The 16,432-nt window shown below is 47.9% G+C and overlaps 1 protein-coding gene across 1 annotated transcript in view; it reads right to left on the bottom strand.

Annotated features, from left to right (window-relative positions):
• Positions 1-1,279: 1,279 nt before the first annotated feature.
• LOC118219211 (protein piccolo-like) overlaps positions 1,280-16,432 on the bottom strand; it is a 103,725-nt gene continuing 88,572 nt past the window's right edge. The window contains exons 26-28 of the mRNA XM_035402207.1: positions 4,341-4,475; positions 3,610-3,755; positions 1,280-3,012 (exon numbers count right to left, since the gene is read on the bottom strand). Of these exons, the coding sequence (XP_035258098.1) occupies positions 2,869-3,012; positions 3,610-3,755; positions 4,341-4,475 (425 nt within the window). The 3' untranslated portion in view covers positions 1,280-2,868. The remainder of the gene's footprint in view (positions 3,013-3,609; positions 3,756-4,340; positions 4,476-16,432) is intronic.

Below are 16,432 nucleotides of genomic sequence, written 5' to 3'. Positions count from 1 at the left end.
GTGCATATGTATATCCAAGTCTTCAAAATTATGAGGGACACGGGACTGCACCTCCACTGGATGTTAAGCTACTGCTGAATATCATTGAACTGCCGTACGCTAATGCAGAAATACGCAGCAATTCCGAATGCATATTTTCTCCAAACACTGTAAACACAGACTTTGTGCTGCTGACCAAAAATGCCCTTTTACCATTCAAACTCTTCCCTTGAAGTGTTGATAAAATAAAATGTTTTTTTGTGCAAGTACAACTTCGAATGAGCAACGTTTAACAAACAAGACAAAAAACAAAACTCTTTTAAAGTGCACAACTCCACATACATCATGAATCAAAACTAGTAGAAGATTTAAAAAAAGCAAAAAATATCAATTTTTCTTTTTTTCATAATTTACAAAGTAATTTTCTCATAAGATATTCTGTTTTCAGACAAAATGTTTGCTTATATTTTATATGTTAAGAAAATGCATTCAAAGCACATAGTCTACGTTGCATAGAATCATGTCAACAGAACCTATGGATTTGGTTAGAATATTAGGTTGGCACATGTGAAAATCATATATATCTTTTATAAACCAACCCTCAAATATTTAACACTATGAGCAAAGTTGACACATTTACTCGTCCGTGTATCCGCATTGCATGTAGTGCCGGTGATATCGCCGCACGATTAAACTTCTCCGGCTGCCAGTGTAAAAACCTCGAGAGACAGTCTGACGGGAGACGAGCAGCAGCCACTTGTCACTTTGTACCAGAATTGCACTGTTCGGTTTCTTGTATTTTACACCGATCGAGAAACACAAACAAACAGGGAAACGAGACCGATACAAACACACTTATGCATCAGCACGATAAAGCTAGTCTTGCGGTAAAAGGCTGTATCCATGACTACCGCGTGTAGCCGGTTAATTTTTTTTTTTTCCGGGGAGCTCGACGAAGGCGTGGGGGGCCGGACTCAATCCAAGACTCCGTCTGAATAAAGAACACTGAGTTCAAACGCACGTGGACAGACGCGCACGTGGGACCAGCAAAAGAACAACACACGACACCGCGGACGACAGCGAGAACCATGACTCCACACGGTCAGACCAGAAATTCAGCATCACGACACTCCGACGTTTATATCACTACAAGTTCTGCTGAGACACAAAATTGGTAGCCTAACAGTACGTCTGACGACATTTTGCACATATAACATTAAACAATGGTGTTCTCAGAACTTAAATGGGTATTTTGGGTGGGGGTGGGGGGGTGGGGGGGGGTGGGGGGGGGGGGGGGGGGTAGCGGTCGCATGATACAAAAAGGATCACATGTCCAATCATGAACTGTGATTTGATGGTACCAACTGCTTACAATTTACCTTCAGCTGCTCACCAATGGCTGGTAATTAGCCGAGGCTGAAGTTTCTACCAACAACTTCTCCGGTAAGACACAGGCAGTTTCTAAGCATCTGACCAAATGTGTAAAAGACAAAAATCATACGACTGTAGACTTCAAACCCATAAAAAGACTTCCAGGACATTTGAACAGAACTAAAATCATGGCCGTGCTGGACTCTCTGAACAGGAAGTCACATTCTGTGACATCACATAGTGTAAACCATACTTTGGAAAGTACAACTCTATGCATCAAAGGGATATTTTTCCATGATATGAAATCAAAAATATATGGCGCCTAAATTTTATACAGTAGTTGTTCTCTCTGAATTCCGTTCTCAGTACATATTTAATCATTTATCTTTCACTTGTGCTCAATGTTACATATTTATAACACCTTACACCATAATCAACCAACAGGATTGTCTGTGACAGGATATATATGTGTATTTTTTCGCACAAAATACTCCAATATGTACAAAATAAATCTTATTTATTACATGAATAAACTAATTTCATTTCTGTGCATGAGTGTGATTTTACACCATAACTACATCCATGCACACTGACCTCTATAGTTTCTTTCAGGTATCTTTTAAATGCATACTTTGTACATTTTTCCAACTTGTATTTCTCATATATCTATATGCGAATATACACGTATGAGTTAAGACACAGGGGTCTAGCAGCAAAAAGAGGATTTTCCATTTTTACGGCCTTGCCTTCAGTCACAAGCATACTTTTTAAGAAGAAAAATATGTATCTACGATATTATTATACGGTGAAAAGTATAATAGATTCTCTGTTCCCTGACCACAATTCTTTGTTGAACCTTTGTTCCAGTATTCAGGTGAAAAAAAAACGAAATACAAAAATAAAAATATGGACTGCAGCTTTGTAGATCGACTCAAATCATGATCAAGACAGACTCATGAATAATAATTTAAAAAAGCTGTCTACCAGGAATGAACTGTGTCTCCGGTTGGTGGAATACTGCAATGCAAACGGCAGGAAAATGGATTCTGCGAATGAATGTAAAAACGGAATAAACCGGCACGTTTCTGTGGCTTGTTCCCTCCTGCAGAGGCGGCGTGACGATGGGGCCGGGTGGGGGGCGGGGCTGGGGTGTGACATTGCGACGTCAGGTTTGGCTGCGGCGCGGGGTTCGGTGCGTGCCGGCCCCCGTCGCGGGAAGATGGCCGGTCCGGCGTCCCGCCACCTCGTTCCTTGGCCCCTCCTCCCCACCCCCCCCCCCTTCCCCCGTGAGCGCCTGTCCGTCTCACGCCAGGCTCCTCCTCCCGCCTGGGTTTTCGGCTGGGAAAATGACGGTGGGGGGGGTGGGGGCGTGTCCTCGGCTCATAAGCTCCGCCCACTCGCTCCCCGCAAAAAAGGGGAGCGTCCCCGGACATTCCCAACCTCCCTTCCTTTAAGACCCCGGCCTGGCCTGCGGGGCCCCGCCCCTTGACCTTTCCGCGACCCCTCTCCGCCAGTCTCCTAGGGGTGGGTCTGCAGGGAGCTGGCCAGCAGCTTGTGCCAGCTCACCGCCCGCTTCCGCAGGTCCACCTTGTCCAGCCAGATGTAGGCCTCGCCGATCAGCGTCTTCTTCACAAACTTCCCCCCGTTCGACACCAGGAAGAGCTGGACGCAGGGGAGGAGCGACAGAGGTCATTAATGCTACGCGTCCCATCTAACCCCAGCCCGAAAAGAGCTCCACTGTGCCCCCCTGTGACCTAAAAGGTTTTTTTACAACGCTAGAACAATGTTGTAGGAATGTTCAGACACCGCTGTTGTCTGTCCACCCTCCATGCTAATCTATATCTGACTGTGTCTAGAAGCAGCAAGTCTAAAACCTTTTCTACTGATGTTTGTACTTCAACAATTCTCCTGTTTTAATCGATACGAAATGTTTGGTGGGCCCCAAAATGCAAATAGCGTGAATAACGAAAAGAGACAATAATATTTGCCCAAGGAAAACAACAATGCGGTTTGAATTAAGCCAGTCCGACATCTTTCTAACTCTCTAAAGCATTCTCGCTCACTTTCCAGGCAGTGCAAGGCCCAATTAATACTCATTAACGTTCAGGCGAAAAGCTGACTGACTGCTTAACTTTCTAAATTCTGTTCACAGAGCAGTCAAAGGGAGGAAGGTGGCCCAGTTATGAGGCTCTTTCCTCTGCTGTATGTCTCAGGACGCGCTCCCCTGGAGGAGCCGGCGGCCCGTCCCCGGGGCCGTACCTGGATGGAGTGCCCCGCGGGGTTCATGGCGAAGCGGAACGTCTCGTTGAAGGACGGCTCCCGGTCGTGCCGGCACACCCTCGTCTTCTTCTTGATCACTCGCTTCTGCGTCGCCACGTTGACCACGTAGAGCTTCACGTACAGGTCTGACAAGGAGAGCGGCCGTTTTCTCAGTGGCTACGCATCAGAGCTAGCGCTGCAAATGCAGCTAATCTCACCGCGGCGCTAGCTAGAGCGAATTAGAGCTAGCGCTCTGAATGCAGCTAATCTCACCGTGGCGCTAGCTAGAGCGAATCAGAGCTAGCGCTCCGAATGCAGCTAATCTTATCGCGGCGCTAGCTAGAGCGAATCAGAGCTAGCGCTCCGAATGCAGCTAATCTTACCGTGGCGCTAGCTAGAGCAAATCAGAGCTAGCGCTCCGAATGCAGCTAATCTTACCGTGGCGCTAGCTAGAGCGAATCAGAGCTAGCGCTCCGAATGCAGCTAATCTTACTGCGGCGCTAGCTAGAGCGAATCAGAGCTAGCGCTCCGAATGCAGCTAATCTCACCGCGGCGCTAGCTAGAGCTTTGGCTCTGCGGCACGCAACCAAGACAAAGAACGCCCATTAGAAGAGATGGGACACACAAACTCAACTCAGGTTCAGACTCAGGCTCACGTGCAACGTTCTCACAACGTTCCCGCGACGTTGCAGCGACGTCCCGAAGCGCGGCCTGTGGGCGGGGGGGCCTACCTGGGAGGTGGTCGGGGGTCTTGAATTTGTAGGTGATGTTCCTGCACTGGAGGATCTCCACGATGAGCTGCTCTCCCTCTGTCTTCAGCTCCTTCTTTAGGGCAATTTTGATCTCCCCCATCATCTGCGTTTTACCTGCGGGGGGAGGGGGGGGGGGGGGAAAGGTGGGTATGTAGGTGGTAAGACATGGGGAAAACTTACTGAACCTATGTTCAGCAGTTGTCTACGATCATGAAAATGCACTTTTTTGTACGTCACTTTGGATAAAGGCGTCAGCCAAATGAATGTAATGTAATGAAAAACTGAGCGAGTTGAACTGAGAAATCATTTTATTATCAGATCATATCATACAGTGCATGCACCCAGAGGCTGTGAATCGTTCGATGCGAGGAACCGCCTTTGATGTCAGGAGCTCAGGCCGCTGAGGGCCCATGGAGCGCGCCCCGATCGACAGGCCCGCCCTCGTATGGGCCGAGAGGTCCGTGTGAAAGCTCGCCCGTGAGCATTCATCAGACAAACACGCAACTTTCAGCAGACAAACACACGACTTTCAGCAGACAAACACGCAACTTTCAGCAGACAAACACGCAACTTTCAGCAGACAAACACGCAACTTTCAGCAGACAAACACGCGACTTTCAGCAAACAAACACGCAACTTTCAGCAGACAAACACGCAACTTTCAGCAGACAAACACGCAACTTTCAGCAGACAAACACGCAACTTTCAGCAGACAAACACGCAACTTTCAGCAGACAAACACACGACTTTCAGCAGACAAACACGCAACTTTCAGCAAACACATGACTTTCAGCAGACAAACACGACTTTCAGCAAACACGCGACTTTCAGCAGACAAACACATGACTTTCAGCAGACAAACACACAACTTTCAGCAGACAAACACACAACTTTCAGCAGACAAACACATGACTTTCAGCAAACAAACATACGACTTTCAGCAGACAAACAAGCAACTTTCAGCAGACAAACACACAACTTTCAGCAAACAAACACACGACTTTCAGAAGACAAACACGCGACTTTCAGCAGACAAACACGCGACTTTCAGCAGACAAACACGCGACTTTCAGCAGACAAACACACGACTTTCAGCAGACAAACACACAAATTTCAGCAAACAACCGCAAGACGTACAACAAGAAACAAAAGCCAGAGGAGGTCACAGCCTACAGATTCAGAACGCCCTGGAGCCGTAATGGAGGAGTCACCTGACCAGTGTGAATGCCCTGGAGCCGTAATGGAGGAGTCACCTGACCGGTGTGAACGCCCTAGAGCCGTAATGGAGGAGTCACCCTGACCGGTGTGAACGCCCTGGAGCCGTAATGGAGGAGTCACCTGACCGGTGTGAACGTCCTGGAGCCATAATGGAGGGAGTCACCTGACCGGTGTGAACGCCCTGGAGCCATAATGGAGGAGTCACCTGACCGGTGTGAACGCCCTGGAGCCATAATGGAGGAGTCACCCTGACCGGTGTGAACGCCCTGGAGCTGTAATGGAGGAGTCACCTGACCGGTGTGAACGCCCTGGAGCCGTAATGGAGGAGTCACATGACTGGTGTGAACGCCCTGGAGCCGTAATGGAGGAGTCACATGACCGGTGTGAACGCCCTGGAGCCGTAATGGAGGAGTCACATGACCGGTGTGAACGTCCTGGAGCCGTAATGGAGGAGTCACCTGACCGGTGTGAACGCCCTGGAGCCGTAATGGAGGAGTCACCTGACTGGTGTGAACGCCCTGGAGCCGTAATGGAGGAGTCACCTGACCGGTGTGAACGCCCTGGAGCCGTAATGGAGGAGTCACATGACCGGTGTGAACGTCCTGGAGCCGTAATGGAGGAGTCACCTGACCGGTGTGAACGCCCTGGAGCCGTAATGGAGGAGTCACCTGACCGGTGTGAACGCCCTGGAGCCGTAATGGAGGAGTCACATGACCGGTGTGAACGCCCTGGAGCCGTAATGGAGGAGTCACATGACCGGTGTGAACGTCCTGGAGCCGTAATGGAGGAGTCACCTGACCGGTGTGAACGCCCTGGAGCTGTAATGGAGGGAGAGCCGAGCGGCGTCCGCTCCCTCGGCTCAACGGTTAGCCCGTGGAAACGGCTCTCGCGTTTCCGCTGACCCCCTGCGTCGGGTTCGCCAGCTCCCGTTACAGCGCTCGTTAGCTCCTCGTTATGTTAATGCGCTCGGCGTCAAGCGGTGTGGAAGAAACAGGACGTGCTGACCCCAGCTGCTATCTACACGCGCGACTGGCGCACACACTGAACATCATCAGGCAAAAAGCCTGAAAACAACATACATGTGACATGTTGCACTTAATATGAATATTTGTGTTTGCATGTAAATCCCTTCATAATGTATATATTTACACACACAAACTCACACACAATCTCATAACGTATATATTTACACACAATCTCTCTCTCTCTCTCTCTCTCTCACACACACACGCACAAGCAGACTCAAACATAAATGACGGTTGCAGGTTTGATTCCTATTCTTCATCATTAATGCAGTACTTAAATCATTCTGTACAGTAATTGCAGAGGGAAGCCGTTAATATTCAGAGCTGGATCGATGCTATCGTCAAGGCTTATTTACTTGCTTAATAATAAAGGATCGCCGGATTGATCTGAATGCCTTGAAGTAAACTACTTAAGCAGGAAGTGATTTTCACAGGTTAATGGAGAAAAGAGAGACTCAGCTGCTAAACTGCTCAGAGGTCAAAAGACATAAAACAGATTGGACAACTTGCGAAGCCAATCACCATCATCGGTCTTGGATGAAAGGCACGTTCTCATTGGTCAATACTGCTGTGATGGACATTCCGCAAGGGACTATTACAGAATTACTACAGAGCACAGAAACCGCCATTCAGGCACCTTGCCTATGTCTCCGGTCTGAAATCTCTACTTAGCTCACAATCATCAACAAACAGATGAGGCTCTCTGGTTTAGCTGGGAGTTCTGATGTACTAAACTGCACCACTGGTACATTTATGATGCCCTGCTGTCTATCAGGACTAAGAAAATAAAAGCAACAACTGGCATTTTATAGTATGAAAGAAGAGCCAGATCGGGAGCATTGCAAAGCACCCACAGGAGAAACAAGTTATTGATTCTTTTATTAATAAAGCATTATTCCTTTCTACGAATCTAGTTATCATCTAAAAAGTCCTGCAAGCCAGCACTTGTCTTTGACCAAAAACACCTCTCCTCTGAAGCAATTCACAACAATTAGGCCTGAATGAGGACACGCTTCCCGGATATAAGCTCAGCCCATTGGACTAATTTATCAGCCAATCAGAATTACAGTGGGTAGCACTGGCACTAAGATACTGTAGATGGCCAGTTCTTTCCATTCTCTCTTCTTCCCAACTACGGGAGGTTGACAGGGACAAGAAGAAACATCCCTTGCCAAGTTATGGTTACTGACCACACCCCCTTCATTAATATTCATAAGATGCACCAAATTGGAATGTTTCAGCTTCGTGCTCAGAGCACAAGCTGAGCGTGTGGCGGGTGTACAGAATCTGCCATGGGAGGTGCAGGAAGGGGTCGCCCAGGTAACCAGCTGTCCAGGTCCTGCCGCACCAATCAGCAAAGCGGCGGGTGCCTTCACGACGCTTTAGGCCCCGCCTCCAGGCGGCCGCGTCCTATCGCTCCCCGCGGCGACGCGAGCCGCCGTGAGAGAGGCAGGAAGCGGCGGGAGCCGTTCGCGGGCCGCTCTTACGACGCCCGACGCACCGGCGCCACGGAAACGAACGGCGCAATTACGCTAGCGGTAATGAACGTTAGCGCCGGAGCTACAGACGCTCGAGCGGCTTTCGTATCATTATCGCGGATATGGTCTCCAGGGTTTGGACCCGCTTTCGATCGCTCCTCTTTCGAATGCAAATCACGCCGTCAAAACTGGCTGCAGCTTTCCGGGTGTTTCTTCAGGAAAAAAAAAAAAACGTACAGTAATTACTGCACGCACAATGCTAATTACCAGCGTACAGACCGAGCTGTGTTTTAATTAAACCGCACGGTCCTTCTCTGTGCTTTTAAAATGAGTCAAACGATTACCATAAATTAAATACGATTTTTCTGGAAAATTCTATCAGGATACGACCGCAGTCTTGTCTCAGATGCAGTTCCCTCGTAATCAGCCACGAAATCAGTTGCACATCGTTCAGTTTACCTTCCTGCCGCTCGATTTATGCGTTTCCAAACATCCTGTAAAATTCAGTCGTTTTGTCTGAATGCCAGTATGACCAATGGTGTCAGTTCAATTTACAATCCCATCTCACCTGAATGGTACTTCCACCTGGCTGTCTGTCAGCCTCCTCCTGTATGCGGTATAACTGTGACTGACTGTGGTCTGCGTCTGGCCTACTGTCCCTGTCTTATATCTCTTTATCGCACACAGCTCTTGGCTTGGTTGTTACAGAATACACAGGGTTGCTGACTGTGGTCTGCGTCTGGCCTACTGTCCCTGTCTTATATCTCTTTATCACACACAGCTCTTGGCTTGGTTGTTACAGAATACACAGGGTTGCTGACTGTAGTCTGCGTCTGGCCTACTGTCCCTGTCTTATATCTCTTTATCACACACAGCTCTTGGCTTGGTTGTTACAGAATCCACAGGGTTGAAAAGGTAAGTCGTGGTGACCATGGCGACCACTGGAACGGTGTTATGAGGCGTGTGCTAACGAGCTGCACCTGGCCATCTGTAGCCAACTCCTAACACAGGCGGTCCCTCGGGAACTCGTTACCTGATCTCACTCACCGGCCCCTCCCCCTCGCCCCTCTGCACGCGCTCAGTTTGTCTGTTCACCGGCCCCTCCCCCTCGCCCCTCTGCACGCGCTCTGTTTTTCTGTTCACCGGCCCCTCCCCCTTGCCCCTCTGCACGCGCTCAGTTTGTCTGTTCACTGGCCCCTCCCCCTTGCCCCTGTGCACACACTCAGTTTGTCTGTTCACTGGCCCCTCCCCCTTGCCCCTCTGCACACGCTCAGTTTGTCTCTTCACTGGCCCCTGCCCCTTGCCCCTCTGCACACACTCAGTTTGTCTGTTCACTGGCCCCTCCCTGTTTTCTGGCTGCCCCAGTACTTCTCACTTCACAATCAGGGGTGTGATGTCACAAAGCTCTGGGAATTTTCCTGCCTTGAACACAGATCTGAGACCAGCTTAAAAACATAGCCCCACCCCCAAAATGCAGCTAGCCCCACCCCCAAAACAGTCCCAACCACTTAGTGGGAAAAAAAAAGTTGATTCTGACCCAGGAACACATTCCCCAGTAGAAAGAGCTGAGTGCTCACTCAGTATAGTCATTCATTACTGAACTGACAGCAGACTAACGTAACAGTATTTTGGCTTATACTGAATTCCCAACTGCAAAGTCAGAACGCTCGCATCGTAATCCATGACTTCCAGGGACAGAATTTTACGTAGAAACAAACCTCCTCTAGGTAAAGCCAAATCTACAGAAGGTGGCAAGGCTCGACCGTCACGTGAGTGTTGCGCAACTCCGAAGGGATTTTCTCAGCGATGAAAGTCCTGGCCTGCACTATCACAGTCCATTATGCATCTGTATGCGTGGCCCCTGCCTGTGTACCCACTCATGTGTAAAATGTGATCTCTGGGAAGCTGGAATGAAAAGCAGCCTCGGGCATGGGCCATCTGAAATGCTGTGATGAAGGTTTGAGACGGTACTCGAGTCAATAAAACCGCAGATCTGGACTACGTTTCCACCAGTCCGGCTCTCAGCGTCACCACAGGGTCTTAGATCAACAGAAAATAAAGAAGGGCTTTTGGTCAGCTAACTCGAACACCCCTATACCGACTTCACTGTATATCAGTATTATATTATATTCACTGTGCACTGTATAAGCCAGGGCATATTGGTCCAAAAAAAAATCCCAGCGCTGTCTTAATGCGGCCTAAGACACCAAGGATTCACATGAACGGTTATTTTTAGCCAATCATCCTTAATGACAGCAGCCATCATGTGACTCATCGATCACAGGCGCTACGTCTTCAGGGTCGACTGCACGCCAGTTAAAGACTTAAAGGAAAGGCGGAACTGTGGTAACTATCTTGCACAAAAGGGAAACGAGGATTCGCGCATTTAAATGCACAACCACATTAGCAACTTTAATAACATCGGGTTGAGGGGGCCTTCAAAACGGGGAAAGGGGGCCCACAGGGGGCCCCTGCATTTGTCCAGGGCACAGAAGTCCATGCAACTCCCCTGCCCGGGCTCCTACGTGCTGCCCGGATGTGAGTGGAGTTACGGAGCAGTGCGTGCTCCGGGCAGAGCACTTCCGGCTGGGACGTGGAAGGCGCAGAGATGGGCGGGGCTGGACGAAACGCACAGCCTGAAACACTTAAACCCTTTAGATCTTTCACACTCTTCTGAAACACTGTAACCCTTTAGATCTTTCACACTATTCTGAAATACTTTAACCCTTTAGATCTTTCACGCTATTCTGAAACACTGTAACCCTTTAGATCTTTCACACTCTTCTGAAACACTGTAACCCTTTAGATCTTTCACACTCTTCTGAAACACTTTAACCCTTTAGATCTTTCACACTATTCTGAAACACTGTAACCCTTTAGATCTTTCACACTCTTCTGAAACACTTTAACCCTTTAGATCTTTCACACTATTCTGAAACACTTTAACCCTTTAGATCTTTCACACTATTCTGAAACACTTTAACCATTTAGATCTTTCACACTCTTCTGTAACACTTTAACCCTTTAGATCTTTCGCACTCTTCTGAAACACTGTAACCCTTTAGATCTTTCACACTATTCTGAAACACTTTAACCCTTTAGATCTTTCACACTATTCTGAAACACTGTAACCCTTTAGAGCTTTCACGCTATTCTGAAACACTTCAACCCTTTAGATCATTCACACTCGTGTGAAACACTTCAACCCTTTAGATCTTTCACACTATTCTGAAACACTGTAACCCTTTAGATCTTTCACACTATTCTGAAACACTGTAACCCTTTAGATCTTTCACACTATTCTGAAACACTTTAACCCTTTAGATCTTTCACACTATTCTGAAACACTGTAACCCTTTATATCTTTCACACTATTCTGAAACACTTTAACCCTTTAGATCTTTCACACTATTCTGAAACACTGTAACCCTTTAGATCTGTCACACTCTTCTGAAACACTTTAACCCTTTAGATCTTTCACACTATTCTGAAACACTGTAACCCTTTAGAGCTTTCACGCTATTCTGAAACACTTCAACCCTTTAGATCTTTCACACTCTTCTGAAACACTGTAACCCTTTAGATCTTTCACACTCTTCTGAAACACTGTAACCCTTTAGATCTTTCACACTCTTCTGAAACACTGTAACCCTTTAGATCTTTCACACTATTCTGAAACACTGTAACCCTTTAGATCTTTCACACTATTCTGAAACACTTTAACCCTTTAGATCTTTCACACTATTCTGAAACACTGTAACCCTTTATATCTTTCACACTATTCTGAAACACTTTAACCCTTTAGATCTTTCACACTATTCTGAAACACTGTAACCCTTTAGATCTGTCACACTCTTCTGAAACACTTTAACCCTTTAGATCTTTCACACTATTCTGAAACACTGTAACCCTTTAGAGCTTTCACGCTATTCTGAAACACTTCAACCCTTTAGATCTTTCACACTCTTCTGAAACACTGTAACCCTTTAGATCTTTCACACTCTTCTGAAACACTGTAACCCTTTAGATCTTTCACACTCTTCTGAAACACTGTAACCCTTTAGATCTTTCACACTATTCTGAAACACTTCAACCCTTTAGATCTTTCACACTCTTCTGAAACACTGTAACCCTTTAGATCTTTCACACTCGTCTGAAACACTTCAACCCTTTAGATCTTTCACACTATTCTGAAACACTTCAACCCTTTAGATCTTTCACACTCGTCTGAAACACTGTAACCCTTTAGATCTTTCACACTATTCTGAAACACTTCAACCCTTTAGATCTTTCACACTCTTCTGAAACACTGTAACCCTTTAGATCTTTCACACTCGTCTGAAACACTTTAACCCTTTAGATCTTTCACACTATTCTGAAACATTTCAACCCTTTAGATCTGTCACACTCTTCTGAAACACTTTAACCCTTTAGATCTTTCACACTATTCTGAAACACTTTAACCCTTTAGAGCTTTCACACTCTTCTGAATCACTTTAACCCTTAAGATCTTTCACACTATTCTGAAACATTTCAACCCTTTAGATCTGTCACACTCTTCTGAAACACTGTAACCCTTTAGATCTTTCACACTATTCTGTAACACTGTAACCCTTTAGATCTTTCACACTATTCTGAAACACTGTAACACTTTAGATCTTTCACACTATTCTGAAACACTTCAACCCTCTAGATCTTTCACACTCTTTCAACCAAACACGCTACTTGCCAAAATCTACTCATCAATGGAAATAATGATCTTGCTCTTAACATTCCTGAAAATAGTCAGTGACCTGCAGGATTTGAGTTGATGTATAAAGCAAAGCAGGGCGTGGCAAACTGGCGGAGTGAATTAAGAGAAAGAGCATAAAAGAACACAATGCACATGCTATTTTGCTGAGGAAAGAACAGACCGGTGTGGTTTATTATTACAGCGGTTGTGTGAAATCTACTGTATCTAAACAGGGGTGTAGAGATAAGCCTTTTGTATAAAAATAAGCCCTTTGTTTACAGCATGCCCTACAAGCCGCGAGACAGTGGGATAAATAGAGACACCGCGATCGTACCTCGAGGTGCTCTTAATTAACACCAGGATTTGACAGTAACACCATATTAACATTGCGCAGACCAGATTCCAGTTATCTTCCGTGCGTTATGCACAGAGTACTGCCTTGAAAGTGTTCTCGGAATGTTCCAGTAGCAATAGCCAGTAACTGCAGCAACAACAAACAAACAGACAGAGAGACTAGAGAGAGACAGACAGATACTTTATTAATCCCCAAAAGGGATTAATACTGAAGATGCAGGTGATGAGTTGCCAGCAGGGCAGTATGATATTGGACACTGAGATTTTTAAAAATCTCTTGTCAGTACTGAAGACACACACCCTGGCAAACCGCACTGTCTACCCCTGTAATGGGTCAGTTTCGGCTGGGATCTCTAAATCCAGCGCTCTCATCTCGGGTCTCCTTTGCACCCTCACGCCAGGAAACATCACGACCCGCCAACGCGCGGAGACCCGACGCCGCTAACGAGCTACTCGCCAAACCTAGCCGGCAGCAATTAGCGTTAGCTTCTGCGCTAATTTTCCCAAAGGCATTAAAACACTTAATGGCCATCCCTTCCCCTGCATTCCATTACCTCTTGAGTTAATATTACACACGCTACTGTTGAACTGTGCACAAACTGCTCCAAGACTCATTATCCCTGCATCTTATATATCACACTTTATGTCTGTTTGAGCTGTCAGTACGCCGGTCTTCGCGCGCGTGCGGTAGCATCTTGCTAAGCCCTGTCTTGCCGACTCATTGCTCCCACTCAGGGCTGACTCATTTTCCACGCGAGTGCGTAATTGGCAGCGTTAAGCGGGTGTGTAATTGGGAGCGTTAAGCGGGTGTGTAATTGGGAGCGTTAAGCGAGTGTGTAATTGGGACCGTTAAGCGCGTGTGTAAGCGGGAGCGTTAAGCGGGTGTGTAAGTGGGAGCGTTAAGCGGGTGTGTAATTGGGAGCGTTAAGCGGGTGTGTAATTGGGAGCGTTAAGCGGGTGTGTAATTGGGAGCGTTAAGCGGGTGTGTAATTGGGAGCGTTAAGCGGGTGTGTAATTGGGAGTGTTAAGCGAGTGCGTACTTGGGAGTGTTAAGTGAGTGTGTAATTGGGAGCGTTAAGCGGGTGTGTAACTGAATTTTACCATACCTTATCTTACCTTACCTTAGCTTAGCTTAGCTTAGCTTAGCTTATCAGGCTGTGTTTATGCATTGCCACAGTTACCATAGTGAACGAAAGCCTGCTGGCTCAATATATTCAGACTGCACATTGGCTCAGGACGTTTGGTACGGTGCCGTACTTCACTCAGTCGAGAACACCGGCGTGGAGGACCGGAGGCGAACAGGCCCATGAAAGGGCAAATCAGTGAGGGGGGGGGGGGTTTCTCTCTCAGCCAACAGAGAGGAAGTGATTTCATCACTGGCTGTGAGATGAAAGCGGCCAATCGATGGAGAGATATCCCGCTCCCCCTTATCTCCGGTCTGATTTTCAGCTTGGTGACCTCCCTGATGACAAGGCACAGCCAGAGTGAAATAACCTTTTCAAGGCTCTAAAGTCCGTAAACACTCCTGCAGAATCCCAGAGAATTCTTCAACAAAAATTATACGAACAAAAACGTACACAGGAAAGAAGAAGTGTCTTCAAAGCACTGCAGTTCAAAGTTCATTTTAAAAATGAAAAATCCACAGGAATTCTACCGGTGTCCCAAGCGTGTTTCAAGCAGGTTGAACTAATCATCAGACCCAGGTCTGAAAAACGCTCCCGAAAAGGTCAAACGGACGAGTGCCGATAGCGCAGAGAGACTGATCGCGCTCCTGTCCCGCGGCGGCGGAGAGCAGCCGGTTTGATAGCGAGAGAAGGGGCGACACGGCTCAGGAGGTAAGACCGATTGTCTGGCAGTCGGAGGGTTGCCGGTTCAAACCCCGCCCTGGGCGTGTCGAAGTGTCCCTGAGCAAGACACCTAACCCCTAACCCCTAACTGCTCTGGCGAATGAGAGGCATCAGTTGTAAAGCGCTTTGGATAAACGCGCTATATAAATGCAGTCCATTTACCATTAGATATCTCTATCCCCCATCACCACTCCGGTTCTCAGGCCATGATGACATTGCTGACAGGCACTGGAGTGGCTCTAGATCAATTTTTTTGGGGGGGGGGCGGAGATTGTGGCAAAACGTCACCGACCCGGGAACAGATCCGCCCCCCCCCCCCTCGGCGTATGGCAGGCACGGGGGACGGTTGTTTTTTTTGGGGCGTCCCCATGTTTCGTGTTCTCTCAGGCCGTTGTGCGATGTGGCCGCAGCCTTACGAAGATCAGGGGTTCTGCGCGGGAGGGGAAACGTCACAACCGATATTTCGGCCCGCCTGCTCTCGGTGAGTGCGTCCCTGCCAGGCGCTTTAGTTTGTGACGCTACTCTCTCGGGGGGACGGTGTTTTTGTTGATGTGACACAACAGGTGACTCTGAAGGTGGGGGTCCACATAGGAGCCGCACACCTTCCTCCCTCAGGGGGCACCTCCTCGTTTAAATTAAGCCAGTGACGTTTCTTTCCGTCCGGTCCCGGTGCGAACCGCCGCACGGCGACCGCCTTCCGTCCCGCAGCGTTCAGCGCACCGCGGGGACCTGCACTCGCTGAAAACACAAGGAAACGTTGGAGCTGAACTTTCGGGGACTTTCCACAATCATGAGGCTGCGGGCCACAATGTCCCGCCGTGAAGATTTAGCGTTAAATCGCGACGCGCTGCGAACCGCGACGCGCGCTCCTGAAACACGACGCCCTCCAATAGTGGGCGACATAGCTCAGGAGGTGAGAGCGGTTGTCTGGCAGTCGGAGGGTTGCCGGTTCGATCCCCCGCCCTGGGGCGTGTCGAAGTGTCCCTGAGCCAAGACACCTAACCCCCTAACTGCTCTGGTGATTGAGAGGCATCGATTGTAAAGCGCTTTGGGTAAAAGCACTATATAAATGCAGTTCCATTTACCATTTACCACCCATAGCGGGCTACGGAAGCCCACGAGGCACCGCAAGCCACCCGGCGCTATGAGCGAGGGTGCGGTACGAGACGCCAAACGCTCCGATGAAAACTCCGCCCTCCGCACCCCTCGGAACGACTGCGATTAACCATTACGGCGAAGAGCAGAAGACCAAACGAACGTCAGACACGTCCTCAGTGTGTCTCCCCTGGTACAAGGTGACTTAGGTGCATTAACTGTCTTAACTACTGCTTGTATTTTTTTTCCATAGATTGCGTTGTTGCCGTTCTCGTTGTGTTAGCGTTAATCAGTTTAACCTTCAGGGTCCAAGTTGAACTAC

Source organism: Anguilla anguilla, chromosome 19 (genome assembly GCF_013347855.1).
Source record: "Anguilla anguilla isolate fAngAng1 chromosome 19, fAngAng1.pri, whole genome shotgun sequence".
Lineage (NCBI taxonomy): Eukaryota > Metazoa > Chordata > Actinopteri > Anguilliformes > Anguillidae > Anguilla > Anguilla anguilla.
The sequence above is the reverse complement of the archived record's forward strand: the minus strand, read 5'-3'. Positions and strand labels throughout refer to the sequence as shown.